Raw genomic sequence first — 23,644 nt, 5'->3', positions numbered from 1 at the left:
ATGGGAAAAAGTGGCCACTGGGGAGAAGAGAAGCAGTAAACAAAATCACTCAGCAGCTATGCCACTAAAACACTGAGCTCAAATGAATAAACATCCTCACTACCACGTAAGACATCACAATACACTAAATTACCTTTTAAAAGTATGTAGTCTGAAAAATATAAGACGTTTTATTGAATGGGTAAATGATGTACCCATAAGAACCTATATCCGTGCTGAAAACTCATGAGCACAATGTTTACACGGAAAAGTGACCTATACCCACTATCCAAGTCCACCACACACCAGGCAGCACATCAAAAAGGCGAGTTTAAATCGAGCGGAAGTTAAACTGAAAGTGTGTGCACTCACGATCGCTGCAGTATGAGCCTCCATAGGACGTCATGGTGCAGTCGCATGAGAAGCCCTCCCACTGCTGCAGACACACTCCCTGATTATGGCAGGAGTCCTCCGTGCAGGTGGTGCTGGGTCCTACACACACAAACATACACAGATATTTATGGAAGCTCTCATCCAATCTCTAATAAAGTGTGTTAATTATAATGTTGAGGAATTATTTATGGGAGTATTACAGTGTAATCTGCCTTTACCCACAGTGCTACACAGGGAAGCAGATGATTGTTTAAAATGTACATAGCGATAACACATACGATACAGATTATTTACCGATGTTTGAAATCGATTAATCGTGACACCCCTGCGTAATCGAACGCAAGTACATTTAGCAATTACAATACATGGACTATCTAAAACACACACACACACACACAAACTTACTTTTAATTTTGCTCTGAAAACATCTCACACGCACAGAAAAACAGCACAATCAACATGTCCGGCTGTTCGTTAACACATGGGGAGACATCTGTTAGGACACACGCTAAAATTATTCCGTATAATTATTCCGAATCTATTCCAGTGTCGACAGAATGCTTGCTGCTTTGCACTGTGCCTGAAAGCTGTTATAGCTTTAGCAGAAATGAGCAACAATCAATTACTCCTCCAGAATCTGATGTTAAAATAATGTCAACCCTTCATGTCCTGTTCTCAGCCTTCACACAGAGTGTGCGTTAACTCTGTAAATGAGCTACTGTGGATAAAACTACATGAACTGGGTTATAATCGCTCTGACAGCAGACAGGAACAAGGTTACGTACAGAACTGAGGTTCTTCTGTTTCATGGATGAAAACAGGGTGTTAGCTGATGAAATGAAAATGACTCAGAGGTTTATAGGAACACTAATGCTATGTTGCTGAATATAATCTAACTGTAGTTGCTGCTGGCCGTTTAGATAATGTATGATATCGGCCAGTGTTATTCTCTAGAATGTATTGAGTTCCTTTATTATCCATAACTACATAGAAGGATGATGAGTAAAGAAAACGTTGGGCTGAAACTCAAAGTAATTAACACCTGTTACAGCTTTCATTTGCTGTCAGTTCCACAAATAAACCCTAACCGTCTCATCTTATTAAATAACATTATGATCCATTATGCTCGTTGGGAATATTCTTTACACGGTCTGAGATGAAGCATCAACCTAAAAATGATGTGATAATCTTTACATTAAAAACCTATATTGCTACTGTCTGATTTAGTACAATGTTTAAGAAAAAGCATGGAACTTTATCTGTCATCTGCAGCGTTTCTCGTTGCTAACTCATGAGGTAGAGAGTCCAGTCTATTAACTAACACTGATACATATCAAGCCTTTTCATTCAAACGAAATCAGACTTGACCGTGTGTCATGGACTCTGCTAATTTAAACTGAAACTTAGTAAACACAGTGTAAATCAGACAATGAAAAAATACTGATCAATAAAACACTGTTTAATGATTCATCTACAAAGCTCAGCAGGACACGGGTTTGTCGCGACTTAGAGATAGATTGACCTACGCACGGTGGAAACATACAGACATATCACTGGAAGCCCTGCCATTACGTTTCATTTCATTATAGAATGGGAGAGCAAGTGAGATGCTTAATTTTATTGGTTATTATTCTAACGGCCTGAAGAGCGGACTGAGCTATCAATCATATGCTAATGACTGGAGGAGTCTAGAGGGCATCAATTAAATAATATGCTATTTCTGCAATAACTGCAGGTCATTGTTAACATAAGCGCAGGATTATCATGTCATTCCAAACAGGACAGCAGTGTGTATATTTGGCTTGTGTGGGGCAGCTGACTTGTTTGAGAGCCTTGAAAGCATAGAGACATAATGACATCTGGCATAGCGTGTTGGGAAAAAAGAGACAGACCGACAAGGGGAGAGAGAGAGAGAGAAAGAGAGAGAGAGAGAGAGTCTGTGCTGAGTTCTCACGCTCTGTGGCCTCTCTACCTGCATTCGACAGCTGGCAGAAACATCTGGAAGGGTTTGGCTCTCTTGCCCCAAGATCTCTCTTTTTCCCCTTTTCATCTGTCTCTCTTTCTCCCTTTTGACAGTCCCTCTTCCCTTCCTCTTCTTTAACTCTTTATCCCATTCAATGGATCTCTAATGCGAGGCGTTTAATGCAGACATGAATAAAGCAAGACTTGTGTTTTTTATTACAAAAGAAATATATATATATTTGTTTATTTGGGGTTGTGTTGATACAAATATCTGTAAGATGTGACCGCTCACATTTCTAAAGGAACTGCAGATGTGAACGCCCCACAGTGACATGGCATGTTGATGTAGAACTAACAAATAGAGGGTCTCCATGTGGGTAAAAATCCCACACAAACACAGGGACACCATATGCCTTATGAATGAGGAAAAATAAACAAATAACTAAATCCTTGTAGCATTTTTGCTGATTTGACATCAACAGCTGAATGGGAGCAAGCCATGCATGATTAATGCTTTTTAAATTAGGCTCTTACTGCAGAACAGTTATGTTTGTGCTGATTGCAGATCATCTGCCAGGCATTTCATGACACGTAAGGAAATAAGGCATATGACTTGACGCCATCAGAAGCAATTGTGTAAAGAGAAAACTCTGGATAATAAAGTCTGACAATACAATTGTAAGTCATTTGTAAAATTTGGTAAGAGTCCCATAAATGTCAAAACAAACACAAGCAACAGAAAACCCAATAAGGTAACTCAGCCAAAATGCAGCATGCTATGATTAGCATGAATGAAGCATAGGCACACGATCTGATTTTAATGTGTTCTGAAACAAAAGACGATAGGGTGACGTGGGAGTGTGTATATGCAGGTAATAAGGTCGTCTTGGCAGAGCTAGACAGGGGTAAATCTGAAATGAGATGGGCTCCGCTGGGAAATCACAGCAGAGTGTTGCAGATTAGCGCTGTGATGCTAACAAATAAATAAATAATGCAAGAATATGCTAGCAAGCTAGCTGAAACCTACAGTTACAAATAAAAAGTGCAGTGAGGGCACGGCTTATATGCTTGTCTGGAAAAACTGGGAAGGGAAAACTGATGATTTTTTGCTGAAGGAAACGGCGGTCTAGTGGAGCCTCTAACATTACGGTTAAAATGGAGGCTTGCTCATTTGTGCTTATTGTACATGGAGGCCATTTTGTGTGGTAAGGAAAATTCTGCTGACACAGGGGCCTTTGAGAACAAAACAAACACATCATCATCACTAACTAGAAGCTCACTGCAGAGCCCTTTAGTGAAAACGGTGTGGTGTTAGGTCTGAGTAATGTCCTTATGCTTTTATTTTGGAGCTTATTTATGGAAAATCATCTACGTACAAGTAACAGGTGCAGGTGTTTGAAACATGAGAAGTAGACTACAGGTACACAGCAAGAGTAAGTTGTATGATAGAAACTGACATATACGCCCTCACAAGAGATTTATAAAGCATTGCAATGATTTTTTTTTTTGTTGACACCACAAATCCCTGTAGAAGAGAATATGGAAATCCTTGCTAATATATAACTATATAACCAATGAAGTCTGGCAAATACTTACTTTTGCCAGTTAAGTTTAATTTTGCCACTACTGTTTAAACATAACTTATATGACACAATATGTGTTTAGACTAAGAATACACTGATGCTCAAATAACCTTGCTCATTCTTATTAATTCTGCTTTCATCCTCTCTACACTCTATGTGAGCTAAGTATATATAAAAAGCATCAGACATTCTGACAGAGGAAAGCCAGCATTATTTTCTCTCTTCGGAAATAAGCGAGAGTTTGGGTTTTGGGTCTTAAACCATTGGGATATGTTATTTTTAATGAAATAATTGATTGTGCAGCAGGTAGTGTCGCAGTCACACAGCTCCAGGGACCTGGAGGTTGTGGGTTCGATTCCCTCTCCAGGTGACTGTCTGTGAGGAGTGTGGTGTGTTCTCCATGTGTCTGCGTGGGTTTCCTCCGGGTGACTGTCTGTGAGGAGTGTGGTGTGTTCTCCATGTGTCTGCGTGGGTTTCCTCCGGGTGACTGTCTGTGAGGAGTTTGGTGTGTTCTCCCTGTGTCTGCGTGGGTTTCCTCCGGATGACTGTCTGTGAGGAGTGTGGTGTGTTCTCTCTGTGTCTGCGTGGGTGTCCTCCGGGTGACTGTCTGTGAGGAGTGTGGTGTGTTCTCCCTGTGTCCGCGTAGGTTTCCTCCGGATGACTGTCTGTGAGGAGTGTGGTGTGTTCTCTCTGTGTCTGCGTGGGTGTCCTCCGGGTGACTGTCTGTGAGGAGTGTGGTGTGTTCTCTCTGTGTCTGCGTGGGTGTCCTCCGGGTGACTGTCTGTGAGGAGTGTGGTGTGTTCTCCCTGTGTCTGCGTGGGTTTCCTCCGGATGACTGTCTGTGAGGAGTGTGGTGTGATCTCTCTGTGTCTGCGTGGGTGTCCTCCGGGTGACTGTCTGTGAGGAGTGTGGTGTGTTCTCTCTGTGTCTGCGTAGGTGTCCTCCGGGTGACTGTCTGTGAGGAGTGTGGTGTGTTCTCCCTGTGTCCGCGTGGGTTTCCTCCGGGTGACTGTCTGTGAGGAGTGTGGTGTGTTCTCCATGTGTCTGCGTGGGTTTCCTCCGGGTGACTGTCTGTGAGGAGTTTGGTGTGTTCTCCCTGTGTCTGCGTGGGTTTCCTCCGGATGACTGTCTGTGAGGAGTGTGGTGTGTTCTCTCTGTGTCTGCGTGGGTGTCCTCCGGGTGACTGTCTGTGAGGAGTGTGGTGTGTTCTCCCTGTGTCTGCGTGGGTTTCCTCCGGATGACTGTCTGTGAGGAGTGTGGTGTGATCTCTCTGTGTCTGCGTGGGTGTCCTCCGGGTGACTGTCTGCTGAGGAGTGTGGTGTGTTCTCTCTGTGTCCTGCGTGGGTTTCCTCCGGGTGACTGTCTGTGAGGATGTGGTGTGTTCTCCCTGTGTCCGCGTGGGTTTCCTCCGGGTGACTGTCTGTGAGGAGTGTGGGGTGTTCTCCCTGTGTCTGCGTGGGTTTCTGTGAGGAGTGTGGTGTGTTCTCCTTGTGTCTGTGTGGGTTTCCTCCGGGTGACTGTCTGTGAGGAGTGTGGTGTGTTCTCCCTGTGTCTGCGTGGGTTTCCTCCGGGTGCTCCGGTTTCCTCCCACAGTCCAAAAACACACGTTGGTAGGTGCGTTACCCTGTGACGACTGGCGCCCCCCTCCAGGGTGTATTCCCGCCTTGCGCCTAATGATTCCAGGTAGGCTCTGGACCCACCGCGACCATGAACTGATAAGTGGTTGCAGATAATGAATGAATGAATGAATGAATGAATGAATTGACTGTGTCCACAGTTAAGAGTACTGAACAGTTTATCAGAACGGAGTAAGCACTGGACTTTTCTCATGTGGTAAAATACTGGACTCTCTGTCCATTACTCTGTTAATTACACAACTGTCAAGTTACTGACCGTCGCATCCTCGATCCACCTGGCCCCACCCTGTGGGAGGCATCTGCTATCAGGTCTGGCAGTCTGCCGTTAAGGTCCACGGACGCCAGGCAGCCCTGGTAACCGTCCCGGGACGCAATCAGCTTGGGCAGGCTGTTATACATAGTCTTCCCCACACCACCGATATACAGCTCTCCTGAGAAAAAGACAGAGACAGAGAGAAAGAGAGAAAAACAGCAATGGGAAAATAAATTGGATTAACAATGAGATAGAGCACAAGGCATAAAGGCAAAAAGAGAAAGAGACAGATTATTACAAAGTCATCATGTGCACTTGCATAATTTCAAAGTGCTGTGAAATGCACATAACTCATTTAAACGTTGCAATCTCATGTAGACACTAATGACTGCCTAAGGAAATTGAAGGAATGATCTCAGAGAAAGAAAAAAGGCACAGAGAGAACACCACACAGGAGACGTTAGAATGCACAGATCAAAACGGGAAAAAAAAAACGAAAGAACAAATGGAGTCAGAGCCAAGAAAACAAAAAAAGATTGCTTTTCTAACAATCAGTGGTTATTCATTTGGCCTATGACGTCTCGGGATTGGTCTGTAGTGAAGTCTCTGCAGGACTGGAGAGAAGCTTTAGGGCAATTAGAATAAAGGCTAAACTAAAAACGCAGCAGAAATTATAGAACGAGAGAAAGACATGGACAGAAACGGTAGAAGTGAGAATTCTCCGTAGAGGCTCAATTAAAAGTCAGATGTAGATTTGAAAGATGCAACACCACAAGTGCCTTGCAATGTGAATAACCGTGTTTTATTTCTGTATGTGATTAAAAAAGAAACAGAGTTTCATGCAGTGTGTGTGTGTGTGTGTGTGTGTGTGTCACAAGCAAAAAAAAAAGGTGTTTAGATCTGTTGTCAGTTGGAGATGTGAATGTGAGTGTGTGTATGTGTGTGTGTGTGTGTGTGTGAGAGAGAGAAACAGCAAGTTGCTGTCATGTAGACTCCCTGAAGACTTGCTGTTTCAAAATTCTGTCAAAGCCTCATTATGCTTTAGCTTCCCGTGGCAGCGTTGCATTCAATATGTTTACAGTGACAAATAACTCAACCTGGGGCACAATGCCTCTGCCAAGATACAAAGCTCAACATAACACTACTAGAGTTATGTGATTTTTCTTTTTCTTCTAACACACACACACACACACACACACAGACTGAACTTTTAAATATGTTTTGGTGGAGGTTTCGTACTGTGTACTTTAATGCAGCTTGCACAGTGTTTATCAAAAACCTGACAAAGAGCAGTAATGTCTGGCTTTGTAGGCACATTTGCTAGAATGAAAAGACTGCGTATAAGGGCGCTGTCATCAGAATAAGGCAATTACGCCAAGTTTTTTAAAGATTAGAGCTCATGATTAATTATAATAATATTAAAAAACAATAACATAAAGTACATATATTAATGGGGCAGCCGTGTCCTAAAACCTAGTGGCTTGGGACACAAAGGTCACCAGTTAGGTCCCTCAAAACTGGCAGGAGAAATGAGGGAGGTGGGAGTGTAAAAACGGTGCTTTCTCCTCCCTCGTTATCCACAGCTGAAGTGCCCTTGAGAAAGGCAATTAACCCCGACTGCTCCCTGGGTCTTTTGGCGGCCCAACTTCAGCAAAGAGTGTGTGTGAGCGTGCTAAATCTGCTCACCACAGATGGGTTGCAGACACCTAATTTCACCAAGGGATGAAATAAGCATCACTTTTTATTATTAATTCTTTTTCTTCCTTAAATCGTCTGCTCATTGTTCAGGAAAAAAAAATGGATATCAGCATTCACCCACATCTCTAAACTCCATGCACTCAACTTATGTCGGGCATGGCTCTGTTGGGGTCCCCTCTTACAAGAATGCACAGCCATAGTACTATTTGTCCCTTTTTATAAATAAAGCACATAATATATTTAATTGTTTTATTAATGATTATAATCAAACATTTCAACATTGATGCACTAGAACCAGCAAAACCCAAGGTGCGCTGCAGAACAGCACTATTGGATTTTTGTTTTTGTTTACCAAATAGGACTTGTGATAAGCTCAAACGCAGGTGCTCTGAAACGCCAAAATTGGGCCAAAGAGAGAGTCACTGAGCTCAGAGAGAAGAGGAGCTGAACTTGGCTCATCAGAGTTATGCTCAGAGAGAGAGAGAGGGGGGGGGGAGAGAGAGAGAGAGAGAGAGAGAGAGAGGGGAGAGAGAGAGAGAGAGGAGAGAGAGAGAGAGAGAGATTGAGATTGAGAGAGAGTAAGAGAGGTTGCGAAAGAGACAGATAGAGAGATAGAGAGAGAGATTGAGAAAGAGAGGGAGAGATAGAGAGAGAGAGAGAGAGAGAGAGAGAGGGGAGATTGAGAAAGAGAGAGAGAGAGAGAGAGAGAGGGAGAGAGAAAGAGAGAGAGAGAGAGAGGGGGGGGGAGAGAGAGAGAGAGAGAGGGGGGGGGGGGGAGAGAGAGGGGAGATTGAGAAAGAGAGAGAGAGAGAGAGAGAGAGAGATTGAGAAAGAGAGGGAGAGAGAGAAAGAGAGGGGGGGAGAGAGAGAGGGGAGAGAGAGAGGAGGGAGATTGAGAAAGAGAGAGAGAGAGAGAGAGAGAGAGAGAGGGAGAGAGAGAGAGAGAGAGAGAGTGAGAGAGAGAGGGGGGCGACTGAGAAAGAGAGAGAGAGAGAGAAAGGAGAGAGAGAGAGAGATTGAGAAAGAGAAAGAGAGAGAGAGATGGGGGGAAGAAAGAGAGAGAGGGAGTATGAGAGAGTGAGAAAGGGATATGCCTGCCATCAAGGAAAGTGACCAGGGTGCTCTAAAACCAATCAACGAAGTAAATGAAGTAATCTAACAATGATTACCTCCAAAGCAGGTGGGGGAGGGAGAGAGAGAGAGAGAGAGAGAGAGAGACATTTATTACTGATCAATAAAATGGCAGTCACGTCACATCTGTCCTTTCAAGGGCTTGTGGAGAACACTGTCTTCACAGAGCGCATGTCAAGAGTCTCACATTAATGTCATTTACAGTACAGTGTTTTCATGCATATTTATGCACAACTTATTCAACTACAGTATGTTTTGATACCTGTCAGTAATCAGCTTTAATTAATTTCGATTTATAAGGTGGATTTACTTCACTGCCCATTACTTATTAATTACCTTTAATAAGCCAAACTAATATTAACTGCTGTAAAACGGTGTTTGTGTAAGTCACCTACCTCCACTAACAGTAACCACAAGCACTTTCATAGCGAAGAAACATTCTGTTTATGCATAATATATTCACTCCCTTTGGATTTGTCACTTGCTCTTATAAGACATCATTTCTACACAGCCTCAATATGTCCACAGAGACTGTGTTAAAAAAAGAGGAATAAAAGGAGCTGGCTTTGATATTAATACATTCAAATCTCCCAAGTTTATGGCTGTAGGCTTTATAAAAGTGTCCTTCATAAACAGAAGCAGTGATTTTCATTAAAAGGAAAAAAAAAATGCATCCCCAGTGCACTAATGTCAGCTAAAACAGGAAGAGAATATGTAAATAAATGGATTTTGTGACTTTCATCTGTTCTGAACATTTAATCAGTGCTTGAGGAGGTCACGGTCAAGGCACATTAGCTTTTCAGTCGAAGCTGGAGATTCATCTGAGCGTTCAGAGTCAGTTCCAAAATGGACATTCATGATTTAGCATGATTTTTATACGAGCATGTTTCCACAGAAGTATTTTAATTAATCTGAATGTAACCGACTGAGGAGAGCTAAAGTCACTCTGACCCAACACAATCTACCACCGCCAACTGCATTCATGGAGACTTTATCTAATATATGAGCTAGAGATTTTATAAATGTTTAGGTATATATATATATATATATATAAGCGGCACAGTGGTGCAGCAGGTTAGTGTCGTAGTCACACAGCTCCAGGGGCCTGGTGGTTGTGGGTTTGATTCCCGCTCCCGGTGACTGTCTGTGAGGAGTGTGGTGTGTTCTCTCTGTGTCTGCGTGGGTTTCCTCCGGGTGACTATCTGTGAGGAGTGTGGTGTGTTCTCCCTGTGTCTGCGTGGGTGTCCTCCGGGTGACTGTCTGTGAGGAGTGTGGTGTGTTCTCTCTGTGTCTGCGTGGGTGTCCTCCGGGTGACTGTCTGTGAGGAGTGTGGTGTGTTCTCCCTGTGTCTGCGTGGGTTTCCTCCGGGTGACTGTCTGTGAGGAGTGTGGTGTGTTCTCCCTGTGTCTGCGTGGGTTTCCTCCGGGTGCTCCAGTTTCCTCCCACAGTCCAAAAACACACGTTGGTAGGTGGATTGGCAACTCAAAAGTGTCCGTAGGTGTGAGTGTGTGAGTGAATGTGTGTGTGTGTGTGTGTGTGTGTGTCTGTGTGCCGCCTCCAGGGTGTATTCCTGCCTTGCGCCCAATGATTCCAGGTCGGCTCTGGACCCACCGCGCCCCTGAACTGGACAAGGGTTACAGATAATGAATGAATGAATATATATATATATAATTGCATAAAAAAAAACTAGATATTTAATAAACTTCCATTTATTGCAGCGATTTCACTCTGTGAGACACTCCTCCCTCGTTGGTCCACCTTGTAGATGTAGAGTCAGAGACAGTAGCTCATCTGTCGCTGCACAGTGTGTCTCGGTCGTCCTCTAGACCTTCATCAGTGACACAGGATGCTGTCGGCTGGATGTTTTTGGTCGGTGGACCGTTCTCAGTCCAGACACTGAGGGGTTTAAAAACTCCAGCAGCACTGCTGTGTCTGATTCACTCTACACCAGCAAAACACACACTAACACACCACCACCACGTCAGTGTCACTGCAGCGCTGAGAATGATCCACCACCACATCACACCTGCTCTGTGGGGGCCTTTGGGGGTCTGAGCGTTGACGAACAGGGTAAAAGGGAGCAAACAAAGTATGCAGAGCAAACGGTGGACTACAGACTGTAATTGTAGAACTACACAGTGCTCCTGTGTGGTAAGTGGAGCCAAGAGAATAGACAGGGAATGTAGAAACAAGGAGGTGCTCATAATGTTATGGCTGATCACACACACACACAAAATCGATGGTCTAATAAAGCCACTGTTTGCTACGATAGAAACACACTATGTACCGAATCTAATTCATGTGATGTCATATTGGCTGCTTAAAATGACTGCAGCAGAGACCGAAATCTATTCCTGCAGTCAGCAGCGTAAGTCTATGATCTGGATTTAGAGAATAGGTCATGAGAATGAAACTGATGCCTGGGATTGCTCATGCTACCAGGGGAACTGGACTAAAAAGCATCCATGTATGCACAGAAAAACACACAATATCACACACACACACACACACAATAGACCCCCCCCCGCTGTCCCCACCACACACACACACACACACACACACAAACAATAGACCCCCCCCCCCTGCCCCCACCACACACACACACACACAGAATGTCTGCTTTATTCCATAGAGATAACTTTGTTGTTGATCACTGTCCTAGTTCCATTTGTTGTTTATAATTACAGAATCATAATAAGAAGAAATCCAATTTCTATCTCTGTCCCTCTCTTTCACACACACACACACACACACGTAAACAAACACAAACTCACACACACACACACACACGTAAACAAACACAAACACACACACACACCAACTGCACCTGCTGATTGTCTCTGTGTTCTCAGAAATTGTGTGGATTAGCAACACACGTTTTTGCGTTATTACAAAAGATTCTGTATCTGTCGCTAATAAAATAAAACACTGAACACAGACTGCATTAAATAATATTCCAGATAAAAGAAACAATGCGTGGCATTCAGAATGGCAAACTTAGGTGCTTTAAGGTTATGGCTGTGTGCTCCTGAGTGTCACTTCCTACTGGCACTGCTTTTTTGTGGAGCCCACAAGCTGTGTTTGCACAAATAAGCACCTGTGTCACCTTAAAGTAGCTGAATTTACTAAACAGAAGGGGAGTCTACATACTTTTGGCCATACAGTGCAGATACCTGTTGGTAATGAGAATTTTCAGAGACTCTACAATTGGGACCAATTATATGTATGCACTCACACACACACACACACACACACACACACATATATGCACACCCACTCATTTTCCTCCCTAGGTTCAGTAACATAACAATCCCTCATGGGTGAGAAATGGCTCAGGGTTGCGTCATTCACACTACACAAAAGACAGCAGGGACAGACAGGACTTACACGCAAACACCAATCTCCCACCAAGTCTGAACACTGGGGAGTCTAGGAGTTTAACTGTTCAGCAAATAAACTATAAATCTTCAAGTCAATCCGTACCTGCAGTCCGTATTTAAGGTCTATTTAGCTTTAAAGCACTCGTCTGCTAAGAATCTTGTTGTAGATCTGTATTTACATCTTGAACATCATATAACTACTAAATATGTCTGTCTTAAAATAAATGTATGTCCTCATAATATCTAATCAGAGGTTCAGTTCCAGATTTCAGTAATATAACTGTTATTGTATAAACAGCTGGCCCATATTTCTAAAATATTAAATATTGCAGAACTTCCAGGAGCTCCCACAAGGGGTCACCATAGCCGATCACCTGCCCCTCGACTGTACACACAACTTGGATGCCCATCCTGACACCACCTTCCAGTTTCACCCAGGCTTAAAACCGGCAAATGAGGGCACAAACACAACCCCAGTGGATGAGTGGATGCAGGGAGAACACATCAAATGTCACGCAGACTGTGACTCAAGCTGAAGCTTGAACCCAGGCCCCAGGGCCCCTTAGCTGTGTGGCAGCCACAATACTGCAACACCATGCTACTGCAGTTAGCTTTCAGATGCCAAATACCGGCACTGAATTAGTTAAAACAGGTAATGAAGGAGAGATTTCATTAGAGAATTAGACTCTCACATAATTTATTTACACGGTGAAGTAGCTTTTAAATTTCAAAGACTCCAGCACAATTATTGCTAAAAATATCAGAATAACAATCTCTTATTCTTATTTATAAAACTGGCGAGACTGTGCTTCAAAAACACGTGCATCTTTTTCCACTTCTTTCTAAAGCAGCACTGTGTCTCCACTATTTTCCACTCAAGTCACTGAAGGCTATTAGTGTGGATTAAAAAGTCTGTTCATCTCTTTTCTCTCCTCCTCTCCAATTTGTGTGATTGCCCAGCTCTTTCCTTCCCTCCCTCTCTCTCTCTCTCTCTCTCTCTCTCTCTCTCTCTGAAGGACACTAGATTGGTCTGGGCCTCTCCAGCTAACTGCCTCTAATTGACTCACATGCAACTGACATCAGGGCATCGGTAACAGAACTGAACCCTCTGTCGCCCCAGAAACTGTTAATCAACCACTGCTCTGGACGTTTGGGCTGCTGGTTGTTATGTTGCGGGAATAGTGTGCATTCCACTGTCATCTGGAAAGCCATTCGCAGAATGCACGCTGGCTGGCAGGATGTCATGTAAGTTGGCTGTGTTCCATTATTTACTTTTTACTGCAGATCAGAGAAATCCAGCATCTATTTCAATATCCTCTCATGATTCAAAATGAGCTCCCTTTTCAAAGCGCTTCCTGTAAGTTACACAAGCAAACCACTAAATTCAAGTTGTGATGGCTAATAAATAAATAAATAGTATATAAATAATAGTTGTGCAAATCCGGTCAGTGGTGGTCCAATGGGGCCCTAAGGTCATCAGTTTTCACTGAAGGACAGGGTGAAGGGGGCTGACAAATTTAATGTGTCCATATTTTGGGTTGGGGCGGCACGGTGGCACAGCAGGTAGGTGTCGCAGTCACACAGCTCCAGGGACCTGGAGGTTGTGGGTTCGATTCCCGCTCCGGGTGACTGTCTGTGAGGAGTGTGGTGTGTTCTCCCTGTGTCTGTGTGGGTTTCCTCCGGGTGACTGTCTGTGAGGAGTGTGGTGTGTTCTCCCTGTGTCTGCGTGGGTTTCTTCCGGGTGACTGTCTGTGAGGAGTGTGGTGTGTTCTCCCTGTGTCTGCGTGGGTTTTCTCCGGGTGACTGTCTGTGAGGAGTGTGGTGTGTTCTCCCTGTGTCTGCGTGGGTTTTCTCCGGGTGACTGTCTGTGAGGAGTGTGGTGTGTTCTCCCCGTGTCCATGTGGGTTTCCTCCCGGTGCTCCGGTTTCGTCCCACAGTTTTTACACGTTGGTAGGTGGATTAGAGACTCAAAAGTGTCCGTAGGTGTGAATGTGTGAGTGAATGTGTGTGTGTCGCCCTGTGAGGGACTGGCGCCCTCTCCAGGGTGATTCCAGGTAGGCTCTGGACCCACCGCGACCCTGAACTGGATAAGGGTTACAGATAATGAATGAATGAATGAATATTTCGGGTTTTGCATCAGACAAACTGTATCTTGGGACATGACTGAATGTGTCCCAGTCTCAGTCTTGACTGGGACTAACTGTGTCCTGTCCTAGATCTATGTCTAGTGTCTAGATCCATTCTGGGTTTTGGCCTTGACTCAGATTCAATGTTTACTGTTCTCAATATTGACGCAGACACAATGGATCCCCAGTCTCAGCCTTGATTTGGACTCAATGCGTCCCATCTTGGTCTGGAAACAGACTCATTATGTCACAGTCACACTCTCGACTCATGTCCCAGATTGGTGATGATTTGGATTCAGTGTGTCTTGGTTTTGAATCAATACTCCTCTTCTCCAGTTTGACTTAGGCTCAATGTGTCTTCATCTTGACTAAACGTGTACGGGCTTTGATTCTGACTCAGCTATAATGGGCTTGACTACAACACTACTGTTAGCCAATTCAGCACTGACCATTCATCACTGCCATAAAAAAGAATTTTCCAATCTGTTGTCATCCTTATGTCGGAACTGAGGAACCAGCAAAGTCATAATGATGATGAAACCAGCATCTTTCTGGTGGGAACTCTGCCAGATTATTCTCAAAAGACTATTTAAGACCGAAGCTGTGATGCTGTTTCTCAACGTAGTCCTCCATCTTGGGAACTTTTAAATGAGATATCACAATCGATTGCCACCCTCCTCCGTGACCTCAGCACCCTAAGAGAGATTCTTCTGCGATGTGTGAAAACTGGGTTTTGGCTGCCATTGTTTCTGTACGTAGACTCAGATCGATCAGGCAAAGGGAAAAGGGAAACAGATTTAAACAGAGGACAAAGTGTGTCTCTGTGAAGAATCATTTGGAGAGGGGGTCTTTGCCCAACAGTGGAGTTCTAAAGGAAGCATTGATTTTAAGATATGGTCTTTTACAGACTTGAACAGCACAGAAAAACAGACAAAAAGTATATACCCTGTCTTTGCACTTTGAGCATAAGAGATGTGAGACTGAAGGCTACTGTCTTTTCCTTTATGTAGTTCAACATTTCTCTCAGAGAATATTAATAGAGCACAGGGCATTACTTATTATTACAAAATGATGGCAATGAAAACATTAGGCTACATCCTAATGAGCACATGGGGCTTCACGCTTCCTATATCAATACTGTTTGGATAATACAAATAGCACCATTTCACATTATGTTTGAGTATTATTTTTGAGTCTGAGTCATGCTAACACAACTTTTTATGTGGCATTTACGGTTATATTGTTATAATGTGGTGTTTTATAATACAATATATTTTTAATACATAATATAATGAAACTTTTATTAGGACCTCAAAACCGAACCTGGGTTTTTGTACTGCTACACATTCTTCAGTAAGCTGATGGTTTAAATGAACAGTACTTCTGCCCATAGCAATAAGCACTGTGTTAGCTGTAGTGCAGGATCAGTTCTATCACAGAGCAACAAGAGTGAGAGGGTTTTAGAGTCCAGCTCACAGCTTTAGCTTTCCTCACTCAGGGGATACAGGCTAAATATTTATACAAGGTCTAGCTTTCAAATTCCAAACCACGTAGAAGGCTTTTTTGTAGTACTAGTAGTTGTTGGTGGTTTGTGTGTATGTATAGAAATGGAGGAGAGAGGAGAGAGAGAGATGCAGCTAGAAAGAGAGAGAGACAGAGAGTGAAGGAAGGGAAAAGGGAGTGGTACAGAGAGTTAGAATTTCTGGGTGTGGAAGGTGAATGTAAATCTAAGAACTGCACACATCACACAGAAAATAAGAACGGAGGCCCAGTATAAACGACGATTTAAAACCAGACTATTCTTCTCTACTGATCGCTATGGAAAACCACTCTCTCACACACAGACACACACCAGGGATATCTGATCAATAGTCATTCTACAGAAACTTGCGAATCGATGGTTGGCCAATTTGCCATGGCCAAGGCGTGCACAGACCAACCCCACAGCTGGTTAAGATCATCAATAAGCTTTTACGTCAGCGGTCGAAAACGTGCCGACACCACAACCACGTCCAATCACGCATCTCCATTCTGCTCCCTATGGAACCCAGAGAGAGGCTTTAACCAGCCCCAACCAAAACTGGTACTTGTAAGTTTTACTATATTTAATAGAAAACATTCTAATCTAAATGTCCTTATGCTGTTAGATTTGTCCAATTCATGTACATTTTAACCAATGACTAGACGCTAGTTGTGGCTAAAAACAATGTTTGAGTATATGGTAAAAATAGGAGCTTGTTACTGTAACTTGAAACATCTGCAGCCCCTAGACATTATTTCAAACATGTTTCAAGCAAAGACCTTGGATAAGATTAAGGAACTTCTATATCCCCAACATGGGCGGCACGGTAGAGCAGCAGGTAGTGTCGCAGTCACGCAGCTCCAGGGGCCTGGAGGTTGTGGGTTTGGGAGTGTGGTGTGTTCTCTCTGTGTCTGCGTGGGTTTCCACCACGTGACTGTCTGTGAGGAGTGTGGTGTGTTCTCTCTGTGTCTGCATGGGTTTCCTCTGGGTGACTGTCTGTGAGGAGTGTGGTGTGTTCTCCCTGTGTCTGCGTGGGTTTCCTCCGGGTGACTGTCTGTGAGGAGTGTGGTGTGTTCTCCCTGTGTCTGCGTGGGTTTCCTCCGGGTGACTGTCTGTGAGGAGTGTGGTGTGTTCTCCCTGTGTCTGCGTGGGTTTCCTCCGGGTGCTCCGGTTTCCTCCCACAGTTCAAAAACACACGTTGGTAGGTGGATTGGCGACTCAAAAGTGTCCGTAGGTGTGAGTGTGTGAGTTGCCCTGTGAAGGACTGGCGCCCCCTCCGGGTTGTATTCCTGCCTTGCGCCCAATGATTCCAGGTAGGCCCCCCGCGACCCTGAACTGGATAAGCGGTTACAGATAATGAATGAATGAATGAATATATCCCCAACATTAAATTAAAAATGAAAGTGAAGTTTCTATAACGTTACATTACTAGTGCACTAGAAAATGTAAAAGCTTTCAAACCCATTGTAATCGAACTTTATTACATATATCAACAACAGATATAGATTGAAATTCTCAGTGTTTGCTGTCAGTAGCTGAGAGATTTCAAGACAGCCACCATCCAGATCTAACTATGGCTGCTATGTTTAACCAGTCCTAGTGCGTTATAGAGAGACTGTGATTTAATTCGGAGCATGTCTGACTAATTTCTACACCTCCACACTTTCTTGCTGACCCCATTTCTCCAATGGGCTGTGCTCTTGTGGATTGCTTTCTGTCCCAGATTGATGCCACACATTCACTCCTTATTTCCAACCAGCACAAGACAGACAGGTGTATACTGCAGACGGATCTAAGTCGTGACATACAAAGAAGGTTTCACAATGGGTTATCTTCGACAGTCCAGCACTGTCGTACACTGTGGGGATTAAAGCAGGATGTTTTCCTGCCTGACATGCAGAATGTGTCTGACACTGCCTATTATTCAAAGCACATGCTTGGTCAATGGGAATAGAAACAGAGAGCTATGATAGAGTCACTACACATGGCTGAATAAAGCTATATTTGGCATTTACTTTTCCTCAGCTGAGAGCACTGAACTCACTGGGCCATGTTTTCATTTTCTGTTTCACCAGTCCACTTTAGACAATCACCCTGCGTTACACACTACAATTATCATGACTTTAAGGTCAAACATCACTTGTGTAAAAAAGCAATCACTGCTATAGATGTGCATTAAGGGGAAAAAAGCGTTATAAAAAAAGAAAGAAATTCAAAAAATGATATTACACAATTTATCTTATTACCCCTTGTTGCTTATCTAATTTCTTAACAATAACATTAGCATATTTAATTATTTTTCCCTTTTTCTCTGTAGTATTTAGACCAGGCGTTGCTATCCTTTGTTGTTTTAAAAAAAAGCTAATCTCAGAACTCTCTTGCTGATATGCAGAGGTGAGTTAGCAGGTGCAAGGGCATTTCACTAAGATTAATTACACTTCTGTACAACCTTAAGTGTCACCGAACAAAAGGTCAGAGGTCATTAGTGTGAGATCACTTGTGGTAAATAAATATATATTTTTAATAGTGAACAGAAGTGAGCCCTCAAAATGTAGTTTTCCAGCGATAACTGTTTTTTCTTTCCCCCTCGAGTGTGATTCAAGATCTATGTGACACGCAGTGCACTCTGATTGTATAAAGTGGAACAACGGAACTGAAAATGAAAACATGAACCAGTTTGTAATATTCTCCAAATGCCAAATACACATTAGCTACCTTCAAATCACAGCTCATTATATTTAATTAGGGGATGTATGACAAATTGAAAAGGCTCCAATTTGAAAGTTATCAGGGTCTCTTACATATAACATGCACCGCTAGAAAAGTGGGGAAAAACACAACGCTGCAGATTTTTACCATCGCTTTAACTTGAAATGAGAAAAAGGTAAAAACATGACAGGAAAACAAATTCCAGCTTTAATCAGAGAGCGTGGCTGGAAATTCACAGCAAAGACAGATTAACAGAATTAACTGGATTAGCAAGAGATTCCTGTCCTGTAAATAACAGCATTGGATGATTCAATGATTAATCACACATTTATTCCTGGAAAACACATTATATTTCTCAGTTTGGGTGCTGTTAAAGGGCTAATAGCAGACTGATCTTTTGACCTCCAGCAAAACCTAGTTTTTTATCTCATCGTGTGTTAAAATAGCCTTCAAATCAGCTATTTATCAGAAGTAATTCTCTTCATTCAACATGTGAAAGAGGTCACAATCTTGTTAATTAAAGAGGTACATTAAAAATTAAAACATATACACCAGGGTAATAAAGGGGGAAACATGCATTAATATTTGCCCATATACACTTTGCTTAAGTACAGAATAATGCAAAACAGCTGTAAACATTTAGTCTGTTGCAAATGAAACTTGACAGCCCACGAGTCAAGAATACATTCTTCCAGTATGGTTTTGAAACTCTATATTTAAATATATACTATATTTATATATCACAAGACAAAAGGCCAGACTGATCTTATAAAGCCCAATTTACTTAATATGACCGATGACCAATGCCAAAGAAAAATTAATTTACAAAATTTATTAACAAAAATGGTGTTTTACTGAACCGAAATTCTGTTCTTCTACGGTATCGCTCAAAGAACCCTTTATAACACCTTTTTAAAGAGTGCATTTTAAAACGCCACTGACCACATTGTGCGACTTAATTGTTCATCTGTCGCTCTGCTTGCTTCGTTAGCCCCACTTTCACCCTGTTCCTCCGTGATCAGGACCCCACAGGACCCCCACAGGGCAGGTATGATTTGAGTGGTGGATCATTCTCAGTGCTGGTGGTGTTAGCGTGTGCTTTACTGGTACATCACATTTGACCTGCTCACCTTGGGCTTTTGGTTCGCACTGTTGATCTCTTGTTCTGATTACTAATTCTGTAAAGCAGCTTTGAGACAATATCAGTTGTAAAAGGCTATTTATTTTGAATATGCCCTGTGGTGGTCTTTTGGGGGTTCTGTCAATTGAAGGACAGGGGAAAGGGGACTCACAAGGTACTCATCGGGCGGACTACAGTCTATAATTGTAGAAGTGCACCTGTAAGGTCAGTGGAACGAATGTGTATGAATATATATATATTTAAAGATGAATAATACAGAACACAATGTCAAGTGACTGGCTAGTGGCAGAGTCTAAGTCTTAAGTATGTGAGACGCTGCGGGTATGTTTACTAGAAGAGGAAAATTCCCTGGCCTTTGATTTCATTTCATGCTAATTAGCTGCAGTGGTGCTGGGAGCTGGACGCAGATTAAAACGAAAGAGGCCAGGGCTGAGCTGCTGTCTCAGCAACAGCTAACCAGCTCAGAAATGACTGCACAACTGTTACCTGCTTAGGAGAATCAAAGCACCTAATCCCTGTCAAAAGGATAACAGTATCCAACAACATCCAGTAATTACAGTGACACTTCAGTACATAAGAGCTAGAACTAATCAACAATGCCAGCAAAACACATTTAGGAGAAGCTTTTTTCGGTGCGTTGCTTTATCACCCCAGGTTTTCATAAACACTTTGAAGTCTCCCTTTCTTTCTATCCCTTCCTCTTTCATGAGGGAACAGTCTGTATAAGCCTTGATAACTTAGCGTCCACACTGTAGGAATGCAGTGTGAATCCAACATTTCTGGAATGGTGTTTCTACCTTTAACTCCAATATTAAATGCACCTACATTTACTCTCACATCTGAAGTTCCTGAGTCACTACAGTTATTATTTAGATGTAATTATGGCATGACAAACTCTTCAGGCCCCTTGTGATCGAAGAAAGAAGACGGACACGTCTAAAACTGATTCAGTAGCTGCAAAAGCTATTGAAAAACTTTTTTTGTTATTTATTCACACTCTGAGTGAATGGAAGTCCCACTGCAATAAGCTTGAGTTCTACAGCCACATTGGGTATGGTTTTATCACATTAAGAGGAACAAAAGTGGAACTAAGGAGATGGCCACATCAGGACAGAAAACGTACCATGTTTGCGAAAGCACTATTAGATCTGTGGATTTCTTTCTGAGATGCCATAGATGTAAATGTTTAATGAAACAAGCCTAGAGACTACATTCCATCTGCTGTTTCTCTGAGAACAGATCAGGAGGCAAATGCAATAAAAAAAAGGAAAGGAATGAAAACATGAACCTGAAGTTTAATGTTAGAAGGGCAGCAATAGATCCTTCCAATTTAAAAAAAAACTTAAACATTTACAAAGTTGTGGGCGGCACGGTGGCACAGCAGGTAGGTGTCACAGTCACACAGCTCCAGGGACCTGGAGGTTGTGGGTTCGATTCCTGTCTGTGAGGAGTGTGCTGTGTTCTCCCTGTGTCTGTGTGGGTTTCCTCCGGGTGACTGTCTGTGAGGAGCGTGGTGTGTTCTCACTGTGTCTGCGTGGGTTTCCTCCAGGTGACTGTCTGTGAGGAGTGTGGTGTGTTCTCCCTGTGTCTGAGTGGGTTTACTCCAGGTGACTGTCTGTGAGGAGTGTGGTGTGTTCTCCCTGTGTCTGAGTGGGTTTCCTCCAGGTGACTGTCTGTGAGGAGTGTGGTGTGTTCTCCCTGTGTCTGTGTGGGTTTCCTCCGGGTGACTGTCTGTGAGGAGTGTGGTGTGTTCTCCCTGTGTCTGTGTGGGTTTCCTCCGGGTGACTGTCTGTGAGGAGTGTGGTATGTTCTCCCTGTGTCTGTGTGGGTGTCCTCGGGGTGACTGTCTGTGAGGAGTGTGGTGTGTTCTCCCTGTGTCTGCGTGGGTTTCCTCGGGGTGACTGTCTGTGAGGAGTGTGGTGTGTTCTCCCTGTGTCTGCGTGGGTTTCCTCGGGGTGACTGTCTGTGAGGAGTGTGGTATGTTCTCCCTGTGTCTGTGTGGGTGTCCTCCGGGTGACTGTCTGTGAGGAGTGTGGTGTGTTCTCCCTGTGTCTGTGTGGGTTTCCTCGGGGTGACTGTCTGTGAGGAGTGTGGTGTATTCTCCCTGTGTCTGCGTGGGTTTGCTCCGGTTTCCTCCCACAGTCCAAAAACACACGTTGGTAGGTGGATTGGCGACTCAAAAGTGTCCGTAGGTGTGAGTGTGTGAGTAAATGTGTGAGTGTGTTTTGCCCTGTGAAGGACTGGCGCCCCCTCCAGGGTGTGTTCCCGCCTTGCGCCCAATGATTCCAGGTAGGCTCTGGACCCACCGCGACCCTGAACTGGATAAGGGTTACAGATAATGAATGAATGAATTTACAAAGTTGTTGTTTTCACAACCTCTGTGTTTTCTTTATTTGCTTCTGTCTTCTCTATACCCCAAGTTTCACTTTGCTAGATGGATTCTTCTACAGGGGCCATGTTAGTGGTAAACGTGTCAACCATGAAGATGATGAGACCCCTCAAACACACTTGTTTAGCAGCTGAATGAAGTGTGTTGATGCATGCCTCGTACACGTTGTTTCATGTCATTGGAGGTGTGTGGATGATGAATCACTTTCTGTGTGTATCCAGAAATGTTGGCATCTCCATAGAAATAGGAATGTGAAAAGCATAATGTCTTCTGACAGCTTGTCTGGTGAATGTGCACCTCAGAAAGCTCAGATACAGACAAACCTGTTTGAGCTAAGTGCTGTGAATGAAGTAGCATTCCGAACTGTTGGAAGATAAACACTACTTTCTGCAGGAACTTAACCTATAGCCACATTAATTCTTCAACAGCGGTATTTCACATTTATATCATTTGATCTTTTATCTACAATTGTACGTGATCTCTGCATGAATTTTTAACTACTGCCATGTCATACGCAGCCAGTTATACGTTACTGATATCTCATATTCTTTAATTTCTAACTTTCTTCACCATTTCTTTCTGTATATTCCCTTAAAACGAGAATCATTTTGCCATAATAGTCACTTGAAGTCTCCATCCATTCTGTAAACTCCTTCAGGGTCAATAAAATTGTATTGTATCTCATCTTGTCTCATCTGTTTCTCCTCCATCTGTTCTGATCTTTGCTCAAGGTTCTGCAGCTTGTGAAGTCTGTGTTTCAGTCTCTTTATTGACAGCTGTCACTTAGTGGCACATTCCTGTCATCGATATTGAATCTCTGTTCAGTGAAATTGTCTAAATTGGTTGCAGTCATGCCAGCGTTGCTTCAGGATACAATGGCAGTGACAGGCACAGACACACACAATAATGATAAATGCACTCAACAAGAAAGATCTCATATGCAGTAAACATCAGCCAAAAACTTCAATGGATCTTTTTTAGTTCAGTGCTTTTACCCAACTCTGGCCATTTTATACAAGTCTACAGTGTGTACCTCCAAAGTCCAGTTTGTTTATCTAACTAAAGTCCGTCTCTTCATAAAATATTACATCATATACGTTTCAATGCCTGTGTTGATCGGCATGCACATTTTGTAGTGATAGTGTGAGACTATGGTTGAATGGTTCTTATGGAAAAATAGCCGTAATCAACAAACACATCATACTGAGATAGAAAAGACCCTGTGAAAATCCAGATAAAACACATTAAACACAGCGCCTTTATAAACAACCCAAAAACATACTAGAAACTTCAAAGCAAGTCAGAGGAATATTGGGGCTGTGAAGTTTGCTGCAGTCGGCAACAGATACCTCTATGGCTCAGTTGAGCTTCACATTTCGTACTGGGGTTGTCCTAGCACATGATGTGTAATTATGTGGCTATTTAATCACTGCTGTCATTAGAATGATGAGGATTTAATTGGTATTTTAGGTGGTGATAGGCCAGTTTCTGTTGAATTGGGTTTGGACAGGATCATTCCATTAAAGCGCCACAACATTTTGAAGGCAGAGTGGTTCTTAATTTAAGCACATCAAAAAACATGTGGTCGTTCTGACAGAGATATCTACTACAGACTAATCTATACTAGATTAATAGATACTACGGATCAATCTAACTCACATTCATTTCTTGCTACAGGTAAATGTCTGCCTCACAAACTAAATACAGGTCAAAAGCCTAATTGTCTCTTTCTAGCTTCTTA

General features: G+C 43.0%; 1 protein-coding gene across 1 annotated transcript in view; it reads right to left on the bottom strand.

Moving 5' to 3' along the window:
• Window positions 1–31: 31 nt before the first annotated feature.
• nrxn2b (neurexin 2b) overlaps window positions 32–23,644 on the bottom strand; it is an 86,777-nt gene continuing 63,164 nt past the window's right edge. The window contains 3 exon segments of the mRNA XM_066656621.1: window positions 32–471; window positions 5,811–5,835; window positions 5,837–5,985. Coding sequence (XP_066512718.1) covers window positions 311–471; window positions 5,811–5,835; window positions 5,837–5,985 — 335 coding nt within the window. The 3' untranslated portion in view covers window positions 32–310.

Source organism: Hoplias malabaricus, chromosome 2 (genome assembly GCF_029633855.1).
Source record: "Hoplias malabaricus isolate fHopMal1 chromosome 2, fHopMal1.hap1, whole genome shotgun sequence".
In the NCBI taxonomy this organism is placed as follows: domain Eukaryota; kingdom Metazoa; phylum Chordata; class Actinopteri; order Characiformes; family Erythrinidae; genus Hoplias; species Hoplias malabaricus.
The sequence above is the reverse complement of the archived record's forward strand: the minus strand, read 5'-3'. Positions and strand labels throughout refer to the sequence as shown.